At 51.2% G+C, this 20735-nt stretch overlaps 7 protein-coding genes across 7 annotated transcripts; 2 read left to right on the forward strand and 5 right to left on the reverse strand.

Annotated features, from left to right (window-relative positions):
- Positions 1 to 2469: 2469 nt before the first annotated feature.
- Positions 2470 to 3309, forward strand: VTN31DRAFT_3242 (uncharacterized protein; the record flags this gene model as incomplete). The annotated part of the gene is made up of 1 exon (XM_069403500.1): positions 2470 to 3309. The coding sequence occupies one exon, from the start codon at positions 2470 to 2472 to the stop codon at positions 3307 to 3309; it is 840 nt and encodes a 279-aa protein (XP_069262675.1).
- A 1989-nt stretch (positions 3310 to 5298) lies between these two features.
- VTN31DRAFT_3243 (uncharacterized protein) lies at positions 5299 to 8208 on the forward strand (the record flags this gene model as incomplete). The annotated part of the gene is made up of 5 exons (XM_069403501.1): positions 5299 to 5364; positions 5428 to 5878; positions 5935 to 6873; positions 6924 to 7322; positions 7382 to 8208. The coding sequence occupies 5 exons, from the start codon at positions 5299 to 5301 to the stop codon at positions 8206 to 8208; spliced, it is 2682 nt and encodes an 893-aa protein (XP_069262676.1).
- Positions 8209 to 8904: 696 nt separating this feature from the next.
- VTN31DRAFT_3244 (uncharacterized protein) lies at positions 8905 to 9931 on the reverse strand (the record flags this gene model as incomplete). The annotated part of the gene is made up of 4 exons (XM_069403502.1): positions 8905 to 9597; positions 9661 to 9726; positions 9785 to 9847; positions 9911 to 9931. The coding sequence occupies 4 exons, from the start codon at positions 9929 to 9931 to the stop codon at positions 8905 to 8907; spliced, it is 843 nt and encodes a 280-aa protein (XP_069262677.1).
- A 3525-nt stretch (positions 9932 to 13456) lies between these two features.
- VTN31DRAFT_3245 (uncharacterized protein) lies at positions 13457 to 14410 on the reverse strand (the record flags this gene model as incomplete). The annotated part of the gene is made up of 1 exon (XM_069403503.1): positions 13457 to 14410. The coding sequence occupies one exon, from the start codon at positions 14408 to 14410 to the stop codon at positions 13457 to 13459; it is 954 nt and encodes a 317-aa protein (XP_069262678.1).
- Positions 14411 to 15963: 1553 nt separating this feature from the next.
- Positions 15964 to 16611, reverse strand: VTN31DRAFT_3246 (uncharacterized protein; the record flags this gene model as incomplete). The annotated part of the gene is made up of 1 exon (XM_069403504.1): positions 15964 to 16611. The coding sequence occupies one exon, from the start codon at positions 16609 to 16611 to the stop codon at positions 15964 to 15966; it is 648 nt and encodes a 215-aa protein (XP_069262679.1).
- Positions 16612 to 17026: 415 nt separating this feature from the next.
- On the reverse strand, positions 17027 to 17947 carry VTN31DRAFT_3247 (uncharacterized protein; the record flags this gene model as incomplete). Its single annotated transcript, XM_069403505.1, has 2 exons — positions 17027 to 17277; positions 17377 to 17947. 2 exons carry the CDS (start codon positions 17945 to 17947, stop codon positions 17027 to 17029), a joined length of 822 nt encoding a protein of 273 aa, XP_069262680.1.
- A 557-nt stretch (positions 17948 to 18504) lies between these two features.
- On the reverse strand, positions 18505 to 19868 carry VTN31DRAFT_3248 (uncharacterized protein; the record flags this gene model as incomplete). Its single annotated transcript, XM_069403506.1, has 4 exons — positions 18505 to 18891; positions 18960 to 19220; positions 19288 to 19328; positions 19790 to 19868. 4 exons carry the CDS (start codon positions 19866 to 19868, stop codon positions 18505 to 18507), a joined length of 768 nt encoding a protein of 255 aa, XP_069262681.1.
- Between the last annotated feature and the right edge of the window lie 867 nt (positions 19869 to 20735).

The raw sequence follows: 20735 nt of genomic DNA on the forward strand, positions 1-20735 counted from the left end.
TTCTAAAGAAAGATAGTGGCTTCTCTCTCGGAGGCTGGAAGCGCCGGGGACGCAGGCTGACAAATGATCTGTCATGCAAGTCGCTGCGAGCAAAGGCTTAGTGTGTCGAGCGGCTTTCGCTGATGCAGTATCTTGTTCTGCACGTTGGGCTGGGGGTGGGCTTTTTTTTTTCCATTGGTTTGCTCGACTCGTTTTGAATGGCCGGGCAATGTGATCGGCTTCCGGAGCGAGAATCGACAAGACTCACCGAGCACAACACAATTGCTCTGCGCCGGCCGTCACCGTTGGTGATGTTACTGGCGTGCTCTGCAGAGTCAGCCTTCGGAGTCGACTGATGTCATGGCATCATGATGAATTCCGAATAATAGGCCGCCCGAATACCGAGGTCTAGTCGAACGACTTCCCATACTTGCAGAGACTGACCAATGCCAGAGTCAGTTAGCCGTCTACCGTCTAACCAACACTAAGCACGAAGAAAGGTAGCATCCCTCGCGGCATTGGAGCCATCGGTGGATTCTGCTCAAGGTGCTCCATCGGTCAAGCAATATGCGGATGGACTCCGTCACAAAGACTCAATGGGACTGTCTACCGCCCTTCCCCGTACCCAGTCTCATGGGCCTACCTTTAAACTAACCCATTGCTGAGCGCCATGGACGCACCGTGCGTCCACAACGAGCCTTTCCAATCTTGCATCTGCACCAGTCTCAGATATGAACTCACCCGTATTTCCGTCTTTCGTCAACAAAGTTTGCACCGGGAGCAGGACGTGTGACAATGCTGCCTGCGTTCTGCATGGCAATCGTCCGAGGTCATGAATATGCCCCGCATGTGCAAGGGTAGAAACGGCCAACGACATTTGGCGAATTGATTTTACGTTGTATATCCGTACTCCGTACGCGTAGACAGGATTCGTGTCTCTTGAATCGACGAGTACATGGATCGAGGAAAGCGTCACAATCTGCTTTTCCGCGAGGAATAGTACTCTATGTAGCTGTTCTCCGTTCTAAGAAATGAAGTACTATTGATGCGTAGCGAGGTTCCTCTGCCAAAAGCTTGATCGAGAGCATCATACTCAACCATTGAGGGAGGATGAAGGTTTTATGAGAAACGGATATACAGACTTGCGTGCTCATTTTAAAGTTGCGGTTTATGAGAAGCGTTCGCAGATGTCATGAGCATGTCTCGCTGCATAGTACATTCACGAGTATGTGGAGGTTATTTTGCCAAGAGAAAGTCTCACTGTGTGGGGCCTGCATCTCCGAAGGGTGCCGAACCCGATTGGTCCGACTGAGTCAGCCTTGCATCGGCGAATCGAGGGTTAATATGCAACTATTCCAGGCTTGGTAAATGGTCGATCTTTCTTCAACCCCAAACTGGCAATTCTGAATTACTCCTCCATACGGTTGATTCATCTTCTCCCTTCTGTCACTGCCATATCACTATCCATGATCCCAAGGCACTAACAAGGCATGCCAAGCTCGACCAGAACTCCAGCCCCCAAAGCGATAGGTATAGCAATAGCAATAGCAGCCGCCGGGATTGCACTTCCACCAGACGTCATAGGCTTCCCGACTCGCCCGGCCTGGTCGCAGCCACATTCGCCGTTTAATCTACTCGTAGTGCTTGCTTGGAACCCTGCGGTTACGAGCCTCATAGAGAAGACTGCACCCTAGGAAAGGGTCAGCACAGTACTCTATTTAACTACTTACATATTCTCTGTGCAGGTCGATCCAGACTTCATGCACAACTCAGAATACACTTTTATTTTTGGTCCTCATACAGTCATGCTCTCCAAGCGGACATCGTTCCTCTAAAGAAAGGTTGCGAGCATAAAACGGCATGCTGCGCCGGGACGGTAGTATAACTATTGAGTGCGGCGTGGCTGTTCAAGGAATGAAAAAGCATCATCGGCAGCGAATACCAGCCGAGGTCGCGCAGAGATGAATGACGGCCGTCCAGATCCTTCCGAGGGTTCGCCCCTAGGTCAGTCGCCGGATGGTGCTCGGTCGGCAAGAAAGCTGGACAAACGTGAAGGTCCGGCCGCGGATAATTCGACCGCTCAGAAGCCCGCGAGGTCGAGGAGACGGTCCTCACGTACGAGCAGCGAGAATGCCGCGAGACAGAGTTTTCTCTTCGTCGATTCGACTTCATCACGGGAGAAAAGAGCCCATGTCATGCGGCATCACATTCAAATGAAACGATCGCAGAATGCCATGACGGAGAAACCTGGCCAGCAGACCTCGTCCCAGGATTCTCGAGGCTTTGCTCGGCAAGGCGAGCCAGATCCCGTCTCGCCGAGCACTCAGAGTCCTGCGCAAGCATCGGTACGATGCTCGTGTTCTGTGATAGGGGGTGGGTTAAAAAGCCGCTGACGCGTTCCATCGGCCCCGATGTAGACGCTTACGGCCGCAACGACAGGTGACTTATTCCGGCCCGCTTTCATCCCAGTCTCCACCGCCTCCGCTTCCTATGCTGAGTGCCTCGACCGAGACCGTCGTGCAGCTGTTACCGATCGAAGTTGGCCCGATCGAGTATGAGTTGGTCGATGACTGGCTGCACCGACTCGGTTATTGGTCGGGCCAGAACTCGTATATGAAAGAACGGGTGTTTCGAAGAGCAATGCAACACCCTGTCCCCTTTCAGTCCATCGTCCTAGGATACTGTGCCCGATGGAAAGCGCACCGGACCGGCATAACGAACCATCAGCTAATTAATCATTATTTGACTCAAACGGAGCTGGCCGGGAATAATCCGCTCGACCATGGAATGAACGAGGACGATCTCGTCATGGCCTTGACCGGATTGTATCTGCAAGAGGAACGGTACGGTGACCACGCCAAAGCCCTGGAATATGCCACGCGAGCCCTCCAGATCCAACGCAATCGAACAACCGTACCGGACGCTGTTTGCCAGGGGATCCTGTTTTTCTTGTTTTGCATGATGTTGCCGCGGTCATACGTAATTCCCTTGGAGGCCGTGTGGTCGCTGGTCGATTTTCTGCGTCGCGGCGAGGAGTTGATGGCCCAACAGAATACAGCAGAGTACCTGACCATGGTCCCCCAACGGGCATCGACGTTCAACTATGAAACCGACCTGTATCAACTGCTGGCGAGCGGGCCGCGGCCTAGCCGGGTTCCGATGAGCGATCGTTCCTACATCGTGAACAAGAGGGTGCCCACAACCGACTGGGGTCGTTCCGCCGCCCTGATCTACATCATGACAGCGCTGTGGAGTTTGCGGGATTCGCCGTGCCGCACATCGCGTTTTCTCGACTACCTGAGGGCGGTTGTGCGGCAGCGCGGCGTGTAGCAAGATTATGCATGCGAGAGCTTCACGTATATGCTGATGGAAGAGGACTGCGACTATGATTTAAGGGATCCGCAGAGGCTGTTTTCGACAACGGAATTGCTGCAAATTCCCAAGATTCTGCCCCCGGACTTGCTGTTCCGTTTCAACGAGCTTGTTTTGGGCTATCTGATGATGGCGCCCAGAAACGACAGTGTGGATAGTTTCGAGAGAGATCTGTATGCGATCCGTTAGGACTTGCGGCCATCTTCATCAATAGTTCTGTGATCGGTGACTTCAATCAACGATGATTGGAAGAATCGTTTTTCCTTGGTTGGCTGTCAGTAACCGATTTGTGCATGACTTTCTTCCTACCTCGGCTGTAAGAAAGCTGGATTTTGGGACGCAACGGCATAGTTACTGTATTCCTCACCTGGCATCCTCTCTTTGCAATTCCAATCCCCGAGCATGGTTAATATCTCGGTGAAGTGGTCCCTGACCGTCAACAGGCAGGTTTAGAATCCAGGCGTCGCTTGATCGAGGATCGTTTTCTTGACACGATATAAGTTCTTCGTTGGCCTACTGAAGATATCCTATACCCCTGATGAATGATGTCAGATATTCGTCTCGTCTGATACTAGTACTCTGCGCAATTTGGCAAGCCTGAACGAAAGTGTTCTCTTTATGCTCGTAGTTTCACCTAGCTTGCGTGAGTACTTTACTGACAAAACTATATGCGAGGACTTGACGTGGAATCTAGATGAAATAGCCAGCAACGCATCACTTCATAGCCGATATTCCACCATCGACAATGAAAAACTTTGAAATCCGACTAGCAATACTCGGTAAATCTCAAGTACCCAATCGAATAAAAGAGTTCAAGGTGCCTTTTTGAATCTCCCTCATGTTTGACCTGGCCTTTCACTTCCCATACCATCAACAGGGCAACAGGGTTCGCGGCTGGGGAGATCAGCCACGGTTTGGGGTGGTCGCGAGAGAGGGAGGCAACGAGTCTTGCTCGTAGTACTTTGTTGCAGGTATGCCGTTGGTCTCGAATGATAACAATTACTTGGTTATATTGGCTGAATGTCTTTCTCTGGTTCTGGTAAGGAGACCTTAACGCCGCAGTTCGTGAAGCGTGATGGGTGGTTCTCATGGAGTGCCACTACTGTAGTTAGTGGGTGAGGCTAGAGTTATGGCGTCATGATAAGGTTCAATAGCCGCATCGGAGACCCATCTTGCGCTGAACCTTGCCAGGGTCAGTTAGAGCTAACTTACAGCATGAAGCTGCATCGGAGCGAGCGATCGGTTGGCCGATCACGCGGTGGCTGGTGCTTTGTGGCGGTGAATGTGGCAGTGCATATCCGAAATCGTGAGATCGCGAGACCCACAGCGGCGGCTACCATGGATTCAGCAACTCGTCCCGAGGGGGAAAGGCGCCAAGAGCGACCAGTCGACAAATTGTGGGACAGATTGATTGTCAGGACGAGTGATGATTGGCTACAGAGAACCCCTGTTGCAGGATTTGATTGGTCCACGCGCCATTGCCGTGCACGGGCCACAGACCTAGCTAAATCGGGAATGAGGATGATGTTGATGTGGATAACCTAGGTGGCTCCAAACAAGTCCCAAAAGGGGAAAAGTAAGTAACTAAGTTAAATCCCAAATCGAGATCTGAAGCTCCAATTGCTTCAACCACCGCGCTGGTTCGCCCAATTTTGAAGATCTTCGTTTAGCTGCAAATCGTTTCCTCCTCCCCTGCGGGAGCTGATGAGCTGAAGCACTGAAGTATCGTTCGCTCTTCTTTCTTTTTTTTTTTTTTTTTTTTTTTTTCCTTTCCACACTCCCTCACGCTCCTTCGGGTATTTCTTGGGCGGCAATCCTCTCTTTTCTTCGCTTTCCTGCATGGTCGCCCCTTTGTGTACCAGGACGCCAACTCCCACTCTGCAACTATCCGCCCATCCCCCTGTATTCTTTCGCAGCGGCCCTTGCTGGTGAGGACCGCATTTCGCCATGTGGCTCAGAAGCAGCGCCCTCGATGGCGTCGACACGCTTGTCAAACGCGCAGATGCAGAAGAGGTGAGAGCGCGTCTCCTTTACGAAAATTTTGGCCCTGCGACGGCTAACGCGCCCCATCCTTAGGACCCCAAGAACACGTCGAGCTCGGCCTCGGCCTTGGTGTCCACACTGGTTCCCTCGCTTGTGATCGCGGGGGCCATGATTCTGGCTTTCATCATCCTACGTCGCAAGTTTCGTCGCCACTATGTCCCGCGCACCTTTGTGGGCAACTTGTTGCCCCATGAACGGACCCCAGAGTCCCCCTCAGGATTGTTTGACTGGATTTTTGCCATGTATCGACTGCCCGACACCTATGTTCTGCAACACCATTCCCTTGACGCCTATCTTCTGCTTCGCTATCTCAAGCTGATCTCGATTGTTTGCCTGGTGGGTTGCTGCATCACTTGGCCCATCCTTTTCCCCGTCAATGCGACCGGAAAAGGGAATAAGCAGCAGTTGGACATCCTAGCCTTTTCCAACGTTGCTGACCCCGCCCGGTATTTTGCCCACGCGTTGGTTGCCTGGATCTTCTTGAGTGAGTCAAACTTTCGGCTCATGGCTCGTATCCACATTGCTGACTGCAGTCTTGAGCCTTTGTCTTCTATCTCGTTACGCGGGAGATCATTTTCTATATCAATCTGCGACAGGCGTACGCCTTATCTCCCGCGTACGTCAATCGAATATCCTCTAAGACGGTTTTGTTTACGGCGGTGCCCGATGAGTACCTGGACAAGGGGAGGCTTCGCCGCATGTTTGGCGAGGACAAAATCGCCAACATTTGGTTGCCAACCGACGTGAGCGAGCTCGAAGAAAAAGTTAAGGCGCGTGATGCGGCCGCGATGAAACTCGAGGCTGCCGAGATCAAATTGATCAAGAATGCGAATGCCGCACGTCTCAAAGAGCTGAAAAAGAAGAAGAATCAGAAGGGCGGTGCTTCCGATGAGGAGGTGGCCGCAGGAACCGAGGATCCTGCCTCGGCCGCGCGGCGCTGGCTGAAGAACAAGGACCGTCCGACACATCGGCTAAAATTCCTCATTGGCAAGAAAGTAGACACTATTGAATGGGCCCGTTCTGAGATTGAACGTCTCAACCCAGAGATTGAAGAACTGCAGGCCAAGCACCGATCCGGAGATGCCAAGCGTATCTCTGCCGTGTTCATCGAGTTTGTCAACCAGAACGAAGCCCAAGCTGCCTACCAAATGGTTTCCCACAACCTGCCTCTTCACATGAGCCCTCGCTACATCGGCGTGGACCCGACCCAGGTGATCTGGTCCAATCTGCGCATCATGTGGTGGGAGCGGATCGTGCGCAATTTTGCCACGATTGCCTTCGTTGTAGCATTGATCATCTTCTGGGCAATTCCGGTTGCCGTCGTCGGTGCCATTTCGAACATCGACAACTTGACGAACAAGGTGACCTTCCTCCGGTTTATTCTGGATATCCCCGATGTGATTCTGGGCGTTGTCACCGGTCTTTTGCCCTCTGTCCTGTTGTCCGTGCTCATGGCACTGCTGCCGATTATCATTCGCTGTAAGTATATAGATCGCCAGCCAAAGATTCTGCTGCTGATCATCTGCCAGTGTGTGCCAAACTGGGCGGGGCGCCGACTGCTGCTGCGGTTGAGCTTTGGACTCAGAACGCCTACTTTGGGTTCCAGGTCGTTCAGGTGTTTTTGGTCACAACTCTCTCCTCGGCAGCGACGAGCGTGGTTACGAAGATTGTTCAGAATCCGACTTCTGCCGCCGATCTTCTCGCTCAGAACCTGCCGCGGGCATCCAACTTCTACGTCTCGTACATCATCCTGCAAGGATTGACCTTCACGTCGGGAGCACTCCTGAACATTGGCGGACTCATCATCGGCAAAGTGCTTGGCAAGCTGCTCGATACTTCACCTCGCAAGCTCTACACGCGATGGTCCAGCCTGGCTAGTCTGGGTTGGGGAACTGTTCTTCCTCCCATGTCTCTCTTGGCCGTCATTGGTAGGGCTCTTCTTCCATGTCGAGGCTGTACCCATCGGACTGACTTGAGGACTCGACAGCCATCACCTACTCGTGCATTGCGCCGTTGGTCATGGGATTCGCGACAATCGGCCTCTACCTCTTCTACTTTGCCTTCCGCTACAACCTCCTCTACGTGTCGAACGCATCCATCGACACTAAGGGCGAGATCTACCCACGAGCGCTGCAGCATCTGCTGGTCGGCTGCTACCTGTCGAGCGTGTGCCTCATCGGGCTATTCGCGATCGGAACGGCGCAGGCCCGCATCGCGCTCGGACCGATGATTCTCATGATCATTTTCCTAATCTTTGCAGTGCTGTACCACGTGTCTATGAACGAGGCGCTCTCGCCTCTGATCAAGTATCTGCCCAAGAATCTCGAGACGGAGGACGTCAGCCTCTCCTCTTCCACCACCAAGGGAGCCGACCCCGTGACCGCGACGTCCAGCAACGAGAAGCCTCATCATGCGGAGGATGGCGCTGGCGTCGACGTTGAGAAAGGTGGCAACCCAGCTCCAGCACCGACCTCCGCCATCAGCCCGAGGGCCAACTTCCTGCTCAAGTTCCTTCGCCCGGATAAATACGCCTCCTACGCGACGCTGCGGCACCTCGTCCCCAGCCACATGGAGACCCCGACCTATCCGCCCGAGGTCGAACGCAACGCATACTTTCACCCGGTCGTCTCGGCTAAGACGCCGTTGCTCTGGATCCCGCGCGACGAGGCCGGCATCTCCAAGCTGGAGGTGGAGCAGACGTCCAAAGTTACCCCGATCACGGACGAGGATGCCTGGCTGGATGAGAAGAATAACTTGCGGTGGAACGAGGAGAAGGGATGGCCGCCGATCTACGAGGAAAAGATCTATTACTGATTTGGATTATTCCCTTTCGATCTTTTGATATGATATGGTTCGGGTTTACGAGCATTCCACGAAGTACGATGTACCGAGTGTGTATGGATGCTTGACAGTAATGTGTAATTTAATGATCCATCGACTCAACTACAGCAATATGATCAGGCACGGGGTAACCGACCCTAGTTGTCATTGCTCAACGAAGGTCAACATCATACGACTTCCTAAACTCGGGATGAAACAGTGACTACCTAGGTACAAGTTATCAAAGGGGTTGAGAGACTGCAAACTTGCTTGTGAAAGTGAAAGCAGATCCAGAGAGCCCGGCAAGCTCGTGCTGCTTAGATGCCTCAAATCTCATTACTTATTACCGAGGTAGGTTAACCTTGAACGAGTGACAGCTCGCCGGACGGAGGACAAATGTGACAGATCAGATCTCTCCATTGCCGAAATAGACATTTGTAGATGGAACTCGTCTCCACAACTCACGGGGTGGTCAATGCGCGAGGTCTCTTTGTCGTCTGATCGTCGTAAGGTAGGCTACCGTATTCAGGTGGACTGCTCGGTGAAAGATTCTCGAGATACAACTATACGGAGTACTCCGTACGGGGTATATATACCTGTCCGATAGTGACTGGGTTCCAATTCAAAGGGTTGTCGAAACTCTTTGAAGATCAGGCCTTGCGCAAGGACCATCGACCATCCTCCATGGTCTTACGAGTGGGAGAAATCAGTCGGTCCAGGGATCCGCAGCTCTCGGAGCGGAGATCCGAAATGCCGGAAAGCTTGCGGGAGGGCATCAGCTTGTTGGCCTTCATCTTCATCAATGTTAGTGGTGGTGGCGTTGATGATGATCTCTTGACTTGTTTCCATTTCCAGTTCGGGCATCATCAAGTTTTCTTTGTCGTCCTCATACCAGGGCTCATACTCGTCGTAGTCATCGAGCTCCTCATCATCATCCTCGGCTTCTTCTTCTTCTTCTTCTTCCTCATCCTCCGCGGGTTCATCTTCGTAGATCTGGAAGGACGGTTGGTCCATTTTCCGTCGGGTCATTCTTAGGTGATCGTCCAGAAGAGTCATGGCCATCTCATCCGACGGCCGATACATGTCTGGAATGGGAATGTCGTAAGTCCGCGTATTGCAGTCATCTTCGGGGAGATGCAATTGAGGTGGGTGGCCCTCTGCGATGATGTCCGATTCATCCACGAAAACCTCGCAAGAATTCGGATCGGGTCTGATCTTTGCCTTTTTGTGCGGCGGCAGAATGGCCGGTACCTCATTATTACTCTGGCCACTCTTGAATTCACAGCGCTGCTGTTTGCGGCGATCACTCGGGCCCTCTTGGGATGACTTTCGCTTCTCGGCGCATGTCAACGGGGTCTCCGCTTTGGCAGTGTTGCGAGATATCTGTGAACGTTTAGCAAAGGAACTATACTATGCTATACATGGCCATGGCCATTGTTCACATACGTATTTTTCAATGTCTACACACATCTCCAGGTCATCCATGTCGGGTGGGAAGGCATGGTTGAACAGCTGCACGATCAGCTGGGTTGGCCTGGCTGTTTGATCTTTGGATCATATATATACTCACATGCAGCGGAGATCTAGACTGCCTCTCCTCGGCATCTCTTGACGTGCTGCGGTGAAACCGACCCTGCGGAGCCAGGACGCGTTATGAAGGATCCTGCATTGATTGTTTTCACGGTGTGGAACTTGCCTTGGGGGTCGAAGGGTACATGTTGATGCCACTCAGGATTATCACGGGGAACAACTGAGCTCTTGTCGAACAGCCCTATGCTTGGGAGATACAGATGATGTGAGAAAAGGAGGAGACAGAAAGGAAAGATTTTCTGTGCAGTCATGATAGCTGCCATATTGAGATGAGTGTTGTGAATGATCCATCATTCACTCTGCCCGCCAGCAGGAAGGAACCAGATAAACAGTCCATCCTGGCGTTGATTGTGCCGGGGATTTCTCTGTTGTCCCATCACCTTGATTTTGACCGTTCCATTGTGAGAGGTTGAGCATTGGGCTCATCGTTCCCTCATGGCACTTGTCAAGGAGACACAACGGGTGAGGTTGGTGTTGCATTATGCACAACAAGCGAGTGCACACTTTTGAATGATGCCGGGTCCTTCACCCATGGTGCTGGTGCGGGTCAGCAAAACTTGCAAGTCGCCAGGGTAACCAGCAATCTTCTATTGTCGCGAGGAAGTGAAACTTGCAAGGCCCAGGGTATGGGATTACTGACAAACCTGCGAACAGGTCAGAGTCAAGGCAATCAGTTGATATTCGATACTATCAGGGCAGCTCATCGTTCATTTTGACAAAGGGATCAAGTCAGCTGTCTCATTTAAAAAAGTTCATCGCCGAGATGAGAAAAATCCTGTTCATATTCAAGGACGAAGCCTATGCAAAGAGTAATAGTGAAGCAGAAAGCAGTAGGCACATTCAATTGCTTGCTCCTGACTTCCAGTCCAGCGCGAGGAATAATGCCGGATCTGGCTCCGGTTGAGTTTGAAGAAGCGAGATTTCTCAAAGATTTTCCAAACTGGGTTCGAGCCTATTAAAAAGGACTCATCGTTCCTCGTCTTCTCCAGGCTGTCCAGGGCTTGCTCTCGAGGAAGGACTGGCGGCCTTTGCAGCTTGGAATAAAACAATTTCAGCCGTGCCAGTGAGTCTCAGTTTGCCACTCTCCTCAGACGGCTAAATGAATGGAGCTTCAACCTAAAATCCAATTGAAGACAATGGGCCATAGACCGATACCTTCAACGCCCAAAACCGTGTTCAAACTGCAAAGATCATAAGAGCCTTGGATTTGAGTCTCAGACAATCGATTCTCTGGTCTGGGTAATACTGTAGTCGAATGTTCGAAGATTCGAACCGCACGGACCATGGAAGTTTCTCCGTCTTTTCCAATTTCACCCTTTCCTGAAATAATGAAGGGAGAACAAGCGAACAAGATTTTTCTCCGACTCCAGTGCGGAGAGCCCACACGCATCGGCTGAATTCTCCATTCAGGGTCCTCCGAAGCCCGAACAAAGACCTCCATCGCATGAATGCAGCAGCACACAGGCCAATTCGCCAAAGTGTCATGAAGACGTTATCATCGTTCATTGTACCTTTACAGAGTTATCATTATGCCATGCTTTCGGGGTAAGGAGTACATACAGAGTACACATGAAATACGGCGCAGGATGGCGATGGCGGCGGGTTACTGGCGCAACAGAGTTGAAAGCGAGGCGTTGGCACCAGCCAGCCAGGCCGTGCGAATAATAAGCTCGGCACTTGACAACCTCCACAACGGCCAGATGCAGATTGTAGGTTAAACTTCCCGCTGGCGGTTCCATGGGAGAGACCGAAAGTTTGCCCACTCCCTTTTGCCAGTTCTGGTAGCGAGCCCTCTGTCAATCGGATTTGCTGACAGAAACGGTGAAAGACAGCATTGAGATCGATCAGATCGAAAGCATATTCGTGTACTTGTCCTCCGTAGTAGTTCTCGTATACTGTGGCGAAACGGTCCTTTTTCAAACAACAACAAAGTCAAGATTCAAGAACACAAGACCGGCAACTTTTCTTGAATGGCAAGCCACGTGCCCGGCTGAGGCTCCAAAAGCCATGATTTCCGAGATTTTTGCATCAATCAGAATTGCAGTCTTGCAGCCATGCAGCTTCTCAGATACAGATAGGTTAATCGTCAACGCAGAGTCGACGATCATTTTTCGTCACACCACCGAAAAGGCGGTGTTCCCGCAAGAAGTGAAGTGGTCAAGTTTCGTCGTGTTTAATATTCAGATCAGGCGATGATTTCATTCCGTGATGATCCTTGCTTGAACCGGTGACTTGCAGCCACAGTCATTCGTTCTGGCGAGCAGCAATCTGCAAGCAGCATGCAATTAAACAATCTAACAGGTTAATGCATGCTGCATGCATCAGCCGCTCATCGGTTCATAGCCAACTATTTCACGCAGAAGAATCTCTCTCTGCTCCATAATGTACGGAGAATGGACATACAGTAATGTATGGACGGAGTACTCCGTACTCCATCCATACTTCGTACATGTACCCTCAAGGGATGTCCGATGTGACATCGAGTTTGTAGCGCCGTCACAAAACGGCCATGTCAGTCAAAGGCTACAAAGTTTTGAGGCAAAGTATAGTACATGTACGGAGTACCGATGATCAATGAGGTAAAAATTCGGGCTAGATTCGCCCAACCGTCACCGAGGACCGAGGGACGACAAGTCCAGACTGACTGCACGGAATCCATCCAGTACGAGCAAAGTCGCCGTACGTTTTCGGCTGAAATCAAACAGGCAAGGGACAAAAAAGAAGACAGAGCAAGGAAGATTCATAGTAAGTACTCCGTATTGGCGCCTCGGCCCGCGGCCCCGTGTGGAGATTTAACGCCGGCTGGAGGATGGATTGCATGACTGGTTGATGCTGAAGGATAAGCGAGGTCCCCTTAACTGGATCGGGTAACAAACGGAGTACTGTATCTCACGGCCAAGGAAAAAAATGAGATTCGCTTGCCGTTTTTTTTTTTTTTTTTTTTTTTTTTTTTTTTTGGGCTGATGAATGTATGGAGTACTCCGTATACGCAGCAGTCAGTCACAAAGCTTGAATTTTGAGATGCGGAGGGGATCAGGAGAGGGGCAAGTAGCAGCCAGCCTCCCTTATTCTCATTGTTCACAGGCGGTTCTGCAGGTGTGTCTAGACTTTGGCGAGAGTTCAAACATTCCGTCTTTCTTCGGTGTCTCGAGAAACAGGAGACATGTCGAGGTTATGGGACGATCAAACGAAAAACCAAATGTACGTGTAGCTAGTGCTTGTTCGTCTACTTTCTCCAGACGTCGATGTCTACAATTCTACAGATTCAAAAATCAAAGGCACCTTGTCAACCGGTACAAACCCGTTCCGAGAAATAGGTTACTCTTGTATTTACAAGAACACAATATATCCGCCAACAATTGACATCCACATTAGACAGAGGAAATAAGCAAAGAATGTCCTGACCCTCTTCAACGGAACTTCATACTAAACAAGCCATTGGTCCCGTTATAGATGCATAGTTTTGATGCACAAATGAACGAAAATCACATCATGCTCGCCTCACAAGTCAATCATAACAATCACAAACACCCAACCACAAACAAGATGCGCAATGGTCAAAAAGGAATGCCAAATGGGTATCTGATATGTCATCCACGGGTGGGGGAGTGAGGAAGGGGAGGCGGCGATAGAGTCTGAGCGACCGTAGAATTTATCTCCTCAACCGACGGGCTTTGAATGCGGTCAAGTCAAGAGACACCGACGAGTTGGAGTCCGCGTCGTCGACTTCGATCGACATGCCGTTCGTGGGCTTCGATGCTGGCGGGGTCTGGCTACCGGTTGACGTCGGGCCATCGATCTTAACATTCTTGATCTTGATCTTTTCAACCAGCGGCTCCGTGGTCGTCTGCTCCGATGGCGGCGGTTCCTTTGCTCGGATCTCCTGCAGTCGCTGCATTGCTTCCTTGGCAGACTCCTGAACCGTCCCAAGCTTCTCCTGCGCCTGTTGGAACTCCCTGGAGCAGTCCCCACACCGAAGAAACTGATGCGCGGCGATCTCGAACAAGTTCTGCACAGCCTCAAGTTGTTTATCCACGGCGTCAAAAATATTCTCCTGTCGCTCGCCCGTCTGGCTGCTGTCGGCCTCGGCTTGGGCCGAGTCCGGTTGTGATCGTCCGAGGAGAGCTGCCGACGACATGGTAGAGGGCATCATATCCAACCCCGCCGACGGGTTTCGCATCATCTCCGCAATTCGACCTTTGCGAATATTGTTTCGCGCAATGCCAAGATCACGCGTGAACTGCTCCAGCTCTTTCTGAGTATATCCATCGTAGTGAATCACGAGTCGGTGGCGATTCCGCAGCACCTGGTTGAACTCTCCAGAAACCCTGGATGCCTCATCCTGATCTCGCTTGCGTCGTCGGGCCGACTGGGTACCCGACACTCCCGCACGGGAGGCGGCCGACGAGTGAATCGAGTGGACCGAGCTGTTTTTACGGCGTCGGGGCGTGATCGTGTGTGCTAGCTTTTTGTACTCCTCCGCGAACTCGGCATGCTTCTGTGCGCAATGTTTTGCCAGGGCCGACACTCGTTCAATCCAAGACGGGACATTTTCGGTCACATAGGTAAAACATTGCACCCCGTCCACTTGGAACGCTGTAGCCATGGTTCAGGGGGGACAGCACGGAATGGCAACGTGAAGATAAACAAAAGAACAAAAAACCCCAAAGACGTTCGTTGCAAGGAATCGATTCGAAAGCGTCGTGGACAGGTCGTACAACGGAGTTCGGGACCCGGTCGGAGGGCTCTTCTCTCGTCCTCTGAGGGGGTTCTTGAAACTCAATGCCTGGATCCAAGCGTGACCTCTTGAAAAAGAGGGGGGGGTTCTGATGCTCAACCCGGCACGGGAGCAACACACGCTGGACCAGGAATTCTTGACGGAACAATGAAAGGGATAATAATTAAAGAGGAAAGAGAAGAGAGCGGGTGGTCCGAGAAGAAAAAAGAAAGGGCGGGAAACGGAGACGGGGAAAGGAGCGGAAAATGGCTTGGACAAGGGACAGGGATTAGAATTGCAATCCGCAATTCAAGCAGTCTGAGCGTGCAGCAGTATACAGTGCAGCGTGAGAGACTTGCATTAGGGTCGTCGGGTCGGGGGGGGGGGGGGGGGGGGAACGTTAGGGGGGGCATTTAGGGCCAGGTCTAACTTTTAGGAACATTCCCGGCTGAGTTTAGGGCCGTGGCAATAAGCTCGTTCCCCGTTGAAATGAGCCATGCCCCGGATCACCTCCATGTCGGGAAAAGGACCAAAACAATTTATCAAAGAGTTGATTCGGGCCTTGTTGCATGAGATCCATGGATCGAATCGGCCCATCATCTACGATTCCGGTGGTGAATTGACAAAGACTGGATTCATTCATGGACTGCCTTTTACTCTTTCGAGGCATGACTGGCCGCAAAGCAAGCTTTGGAGTTTTGTTGAGCATGAAAAAGCGCGGTTTTTTCTGCGCCAGCAAAAAAGAACATGTCACGAATCAGTGCATCGCTTCAAAGATTTTAGTGCGTCTGCGGATTGCCGGAAGTCCAATCCCAGCGCCCGCGCTAACCCGCTTCTAGGCAGTACTCAAATAGCCAGTTTACCCAATATGGCACCATCTCAGCGATAGTTAATCAAGCGGTCGAATGAGAGAAAAGGCGGTGGGCCTGCAGGCGGCCAGTTGCCCACTGACTCTCGCTCGCTGCAGTGCGTTGTCAACTTGTCCAGTGTGTTGGTCACGTGTTGTGATGTGTCAGCATTCATTCTGCCGGCGCGGTGAATCGTGCTGGTCAACACTCAACAGCAGCCTGGCCCATATCGATGGTCAGTTGCGGAACTGGTGGCGCAACTGGCGTCGGGGAAGAATCAAATGCTGGAAGCCAAGCTCAGAAGATCTCCTCAAGCTAATCTGTCAAGGACTCAGGATGATCTCCATGAGGTTGTTTTCCTCGTCCGGGCCCGGAAACACCAACGATGCGATCCGGAAGGAGAAACTGCAACAAGAATGCAGTGTCCTGATGAGATCCTTGCAGAGCTGAATCCAACGCATACTACGAGTACTTCGTACGCGTACTCCGTATCATCGGTGCATCTCGTGCAGACTGCCGAGAACAAGCCGATTCCTACGGACGATGCTCCCTTAACTCGCGCAATTACTTCTAGGGATTGATATGCAGAATTCATCACATCAATGTCGTCAAACAATCCTCTACCTGTCCTGATAGAGCGGCATAGGACATGAGGCTCGAATTCTGTGCGAAGCAAGGATTAAGATTCCAGGTTAATCTGTTACCAGGCTTTCTCTGAGAGAACGAAGCAGTAGCTGTTGGGGCGATCGGTGGGATGCCACCCGTCAGGAGATATATTGTCGTCGAGGTAACTGCCTCAAGATTGCAACAGTGCAATGGTCTAGGTATGTGCTTGGAGTCGATGATGTGTCTGGTTTCGACTTCTGCGCTTGACGCGGTTGGTACTCGGTAGATCACTGACCCTCCACGTGATCGATTTCTGCTGCGTCGCGCGCGGCCGTTGTGCAAAGGGTTCCTGGAATTTCGCAGCCGGTTGGTAACTATTCCAAACCATGCAGGCAATTGTCCGCTTGCGTGTTCAATCTCACTGTTCACATCCCGCGGTTCGCGGCGTCGTTTGCGCTTCCGGCCTTCCGCAAAGTGCTCGGGCCAACATCGTGGATCGTTCTCCAGGGGGCCGACGACGCACCCATTGCTTTTTGGGCTGCTTGTGCTCGGGGGCATGCTGGCGTCCTGTGCGCTTGACAAGGCACGGACGCAGGTCCTCGAACATGATTCTCTATTCAGCGCGCTACGATCCATCAGCCGCAATGACGGGTCTCGATGTTCCTCGCTGTATCAATGATCCATTATTGATCATCTTCATTGGCTTAGGGATCGGCATCAAGGATCCTGCAAGGTACAGGTGATATCGTGAGCAGGTAAGCTTAAAATAGCTTATCAAGTCCAGGATCTCGATTCTACATTATGGCCCCTGTTGGCCGGTTGTTGATAAGAAAAGCATCAAGGCAACCTTGATAGAGGTCTCATATTAAGATTGTCAAAGTAGCCATCCTTTCGGGGGATGAGCTGTTGAAAACGAGGCAATGCATCTTTACTCCGTATCAGATTGTGCATGCCCTAATCGTAACCACGAGCACAAAAACAGTAAATGCTCGACGAATTGTCCGGTGGTAGAGTAGTTGCAGCACCTCTACCAAAGCATGCACCACCACCATCAAGGCCACAATTCCACCTCTTCCCAACGTCCATCATCTCCCGTAGGAGCACATGTGAACTTCCACCGTCGACAATCTTCCGGCTTGCTCAGATCCAGCCGGTCAACTTCATGAACCCGGATAACCACTACTCTGAAGTTCTTTCTCGCAATGGGATCCTGCAGATCAGGGACAAGCTGGCCCAATCTTAGGTTTGCATCGCCAGGTTTTTCGCTGATGGGGCGTCCGGGAGGCGGATTCTTAAAAGAACCTGCAACAATTGGTTCAGGTTTTGATCGATACAACCCTTTTTTTTTCCTCCATCCATCATGGAAAAAACAAGAGCAAGGAAAAGGAGGTGGTTGCTCACCTCGCATGATAGGGCTATGATTGGCAAAATACGCAGTCACCTCCTTCTCCCATGACCAGTCTGCGTCCTCAGTCCCAGTCTGACTACTAGTATTGTTCGTAATCTCCCCTCTCCTCCTCCTGCGCAGCCCCTTGAGAATCTCCGCCCGCGCCGCCTGCTCCGCCGGTTTACTCGCCTCATCGCCAATCACCAGGGCCTTCCCCCTCAACCGCCACTGCGCCATGACAGCTTTTACCCAAAACACCACTTCGACCGCCCCGTCCGAGGCATCGAAATGTTCCACCTTCTCCATCCGCACATCAGTCGTGAATGAGAGCATTTCGCTCTCGTAGATCCGCGGATTCAGCTGGTTCTCCTCCTTCAACTGCCGTTCTGCGAGATGGTGCAGAGGAAGCTCGCCGAAGAAACCTCGGAATCCACAGGTGCGGACGCGCGGCACGGGACGCCCCGAGTCAGCATCGCGGCCCACCGTCGCAACGGACATGTAGGGGTCATCGAGTTTGGAGATGTGTTCGAGGAAGAGCGCTCGCCAGGGAGCTGCCGCGACGCTGGCGGGGCTGGTAGCTGCCATGGGCCTGGCAATGGCTCGAGATGGAGCACCAAAGTGTGTCTGGAGATTGCGAATTGGTAATGCCAGCTTGACTGGATGCTTGGGAGCTTCGAAGGGTAAAACTACAAAAAAGCCAATATGGTTTGTACAGTTCAGGGATCCAAAGATTGGGTCAAGCTAGAGAGATAATCAATGGAATGGGCTCAGGGAGATGTTGGTGTCTTGGATGACGATCATGACGTCGGATTGGATCGTATAGGGATGACTAAGCGACAACTCGAGCCCTAAACAAGCCGGCGAAACTGACAAACAATGCTGGACATGAAATATGTACAAGTAGGCGAGTAGGGACATGACTAGAAAGACATTGCAACTCTCAGAATGGCATAGAGTACAAATGGCATATAGTCTCGACATACAAGTTGCAAAAATCTGAATAAGCACGGGTTGTCCCAGGCTCGAGAATTCATACCATGAACACTGCCAACCTCGAAATACCACCCTGGGTTCCCATTCTATTCCTTCATTAGGCTCGATGAAAGCTCCGAAATTAATTATACAAGAAACAGAGCCACTGGTCATGTCTGCATTCTATCAGAGTCTTCCTCTTCAAGACCTTCCATCGCACCACCAGGGATACGGCCCTCGTTCAGCTCCCTCTCGAGCCGCGCAATCTCCTGCAAGCTCTTGGCCTCGCGGATCATCTTCTCAACGCGCCTCCTCTCCTTTTCTGTCAGTTTGACGCGGAGAGGTTTCTCACCCGGCGCTCGTCCGGTGCCATCGACGCCGCCGGATGGCACGTCGAAGGTTCGCGATTTGATGCCCTTGATCTTCGACGCCAGCGCCGAGGGTTCTTCATGCGTGCCAAACAGCTCTGTGGCCTTGGCGCGCTCGGCATCCTTCACCTTTTGGTAGTCGAGGAAACGAATCCTCGGGTTCAGCCAGATCACCCATGACCGATAGTGCTGTCCATTCGAAAGACCCAGTTAGCAAAGACCACCAATGTTCAAATCCATTGAACGGTCAAGATTACCTCTTTCCTCGTCACAGGGTTCTCCATCAGCACCAGATGTGTCAAGCGAGGAAAGTTCTTCAACGGTTCGAGATCTGCCAGCTCGGCAAGGTTGTTCGAGGTCAACACCAAAGTAGTCAGATTGGGTATTGACGACGCCAGCGTCGGCTGAATATGATTGATCCGATTTCGCGCAAGCATCAACGTTCGAAGTCGCGGAAAGAACGGAAAGTTCGAGAGGGAAAAGATATCGTTGTCGGTGAAATCAATCGCATCTTGATCCTATACAGGACGTCGTGCCGTCATTAGCGAATTGCGGCGAGTAGGAACCAAATAATTAAAGTCATACCTTTGCAATACCCAGATTCTCAATAGCGGGAATCTTATGACCTGTACTGGTTTCAACCCAGATCACGACAATGATGAATCAACGCCGTTCTCTTCAAAACAAAAGTAAAAAAAAAAAAAAAAAAAAAGATCCGATTTCGCGCAAGCATCAACGTTCGAAGTCGCGGAAAGAACGGAAAGTTCGAGAGGGAAAAGATATCGTTGTCGGTGAAATCAATCGCATCTTGATCCTATACAGGACGTCGTGCCGTCATTAGCGAATTGCGGCGAGTAGGAACCAAATAATTAAAGTCATACCTTTGCAATACCCAGATTCTCAATAGCGGGAATCTTATGACCTGTACTGGTTTCAACCCAGATCACGACAATGATGAATCAACGCCGTTCTCTTACAACTAGTAAAAAAAAAAAAAAAAAAAAAAAACAAAAACGCACAACATAGGAAAGGGGGCAAGACAAGTGTAGTATCTGTTCTTTTCAGGTTTGATGGGGATATTACCCACCTCGTAAGTCAAGCTCCCGCTCCTTGAGTGGGTTGATATACGACAAGGAATTCTCAATGAGCTCAACAGTTAACCGCATGGTGCAGGTTAGCTGTGAGGCAGGAGACGTAACGACGACGGGAACACAAGCTGAAGAATGATGCTGGACAAAGGTCAAAAGAATTTACAGAGCCGGTTCAAACACGCTTCGCTTCTCCTTTTCTCGCTGAGTCGACGATCGTGTCACAACGCGAGTATCCTTCCCTCTTGAGTGTTGCTGGCGGTTGGCGGATCAACTTTCCAGAGCTTCACAGAAATCGATCACGTGACTATCGGTAATTATCATCACGTGACTTGTTCTCCGGACAAACTGTGGGCGTAATGGTCTTCACTAAATTTATGAAAAGTCACGTGATATGTCTTTAGTAATCATGGTGCTTGTGTAATAAAGTTTGTTTACGAAGGCTCTCTCGCCTCTCCCCTGTTTTCTCCTCGCGTTCCTGTCGCGTCAACCTGTCTGTTGTACCCTTGCTTCGCCATGCCACGTTCGTCCACAACCCTGCCTTTTCTTTATCGACTGTGCTGCTATACTAGAAGCATTGACGACGTCTACTGAACGAGAAACTGAATTCTATTGCTCCATGTGCGAGAGAAGTCGACCGGCCGAAGACTTTGAATTCAATAAACAGGGCAAAAGGAAACAGACCTGCCAGCGCCATGCTAAGAAACGGATCTGGAGTTGAATGAATGGGGAGATTTTACTCGGCGCCTTCGCAAATGGAACAGACCTGTGGGCTGCTCTTGAAGACCAAAATTCTTACTCGTGGTGGATGGCTATCTACACTAAATATCTCTCTTACAGGGCCAGCGCGAAGTTCTTGATGCCTCATACACGTTCAATCTCGATGCTTTTCCTGTTAGATTCGGCATTTTCCGGCCCCAAGCAAATGCATCCAGTTTTGACGGC

The sequence above is a fragment of the Thermomyces dupontii genome (assembly GCF_041956625.1).
Source record: "Thermomyces dupontii strain NRRL 2155 unplaced genomic scaffold VTN31scaffold_2, whole genome shotgun sequence".
Classification (NCBI taxonomy): domain Eukaryota; kingdom Fungi; phylum Ascomycota; class Eurotiomycetes; order Eurotiales; family Trichocomaceae; genus Thermomyces; species Thermomyces dupontii.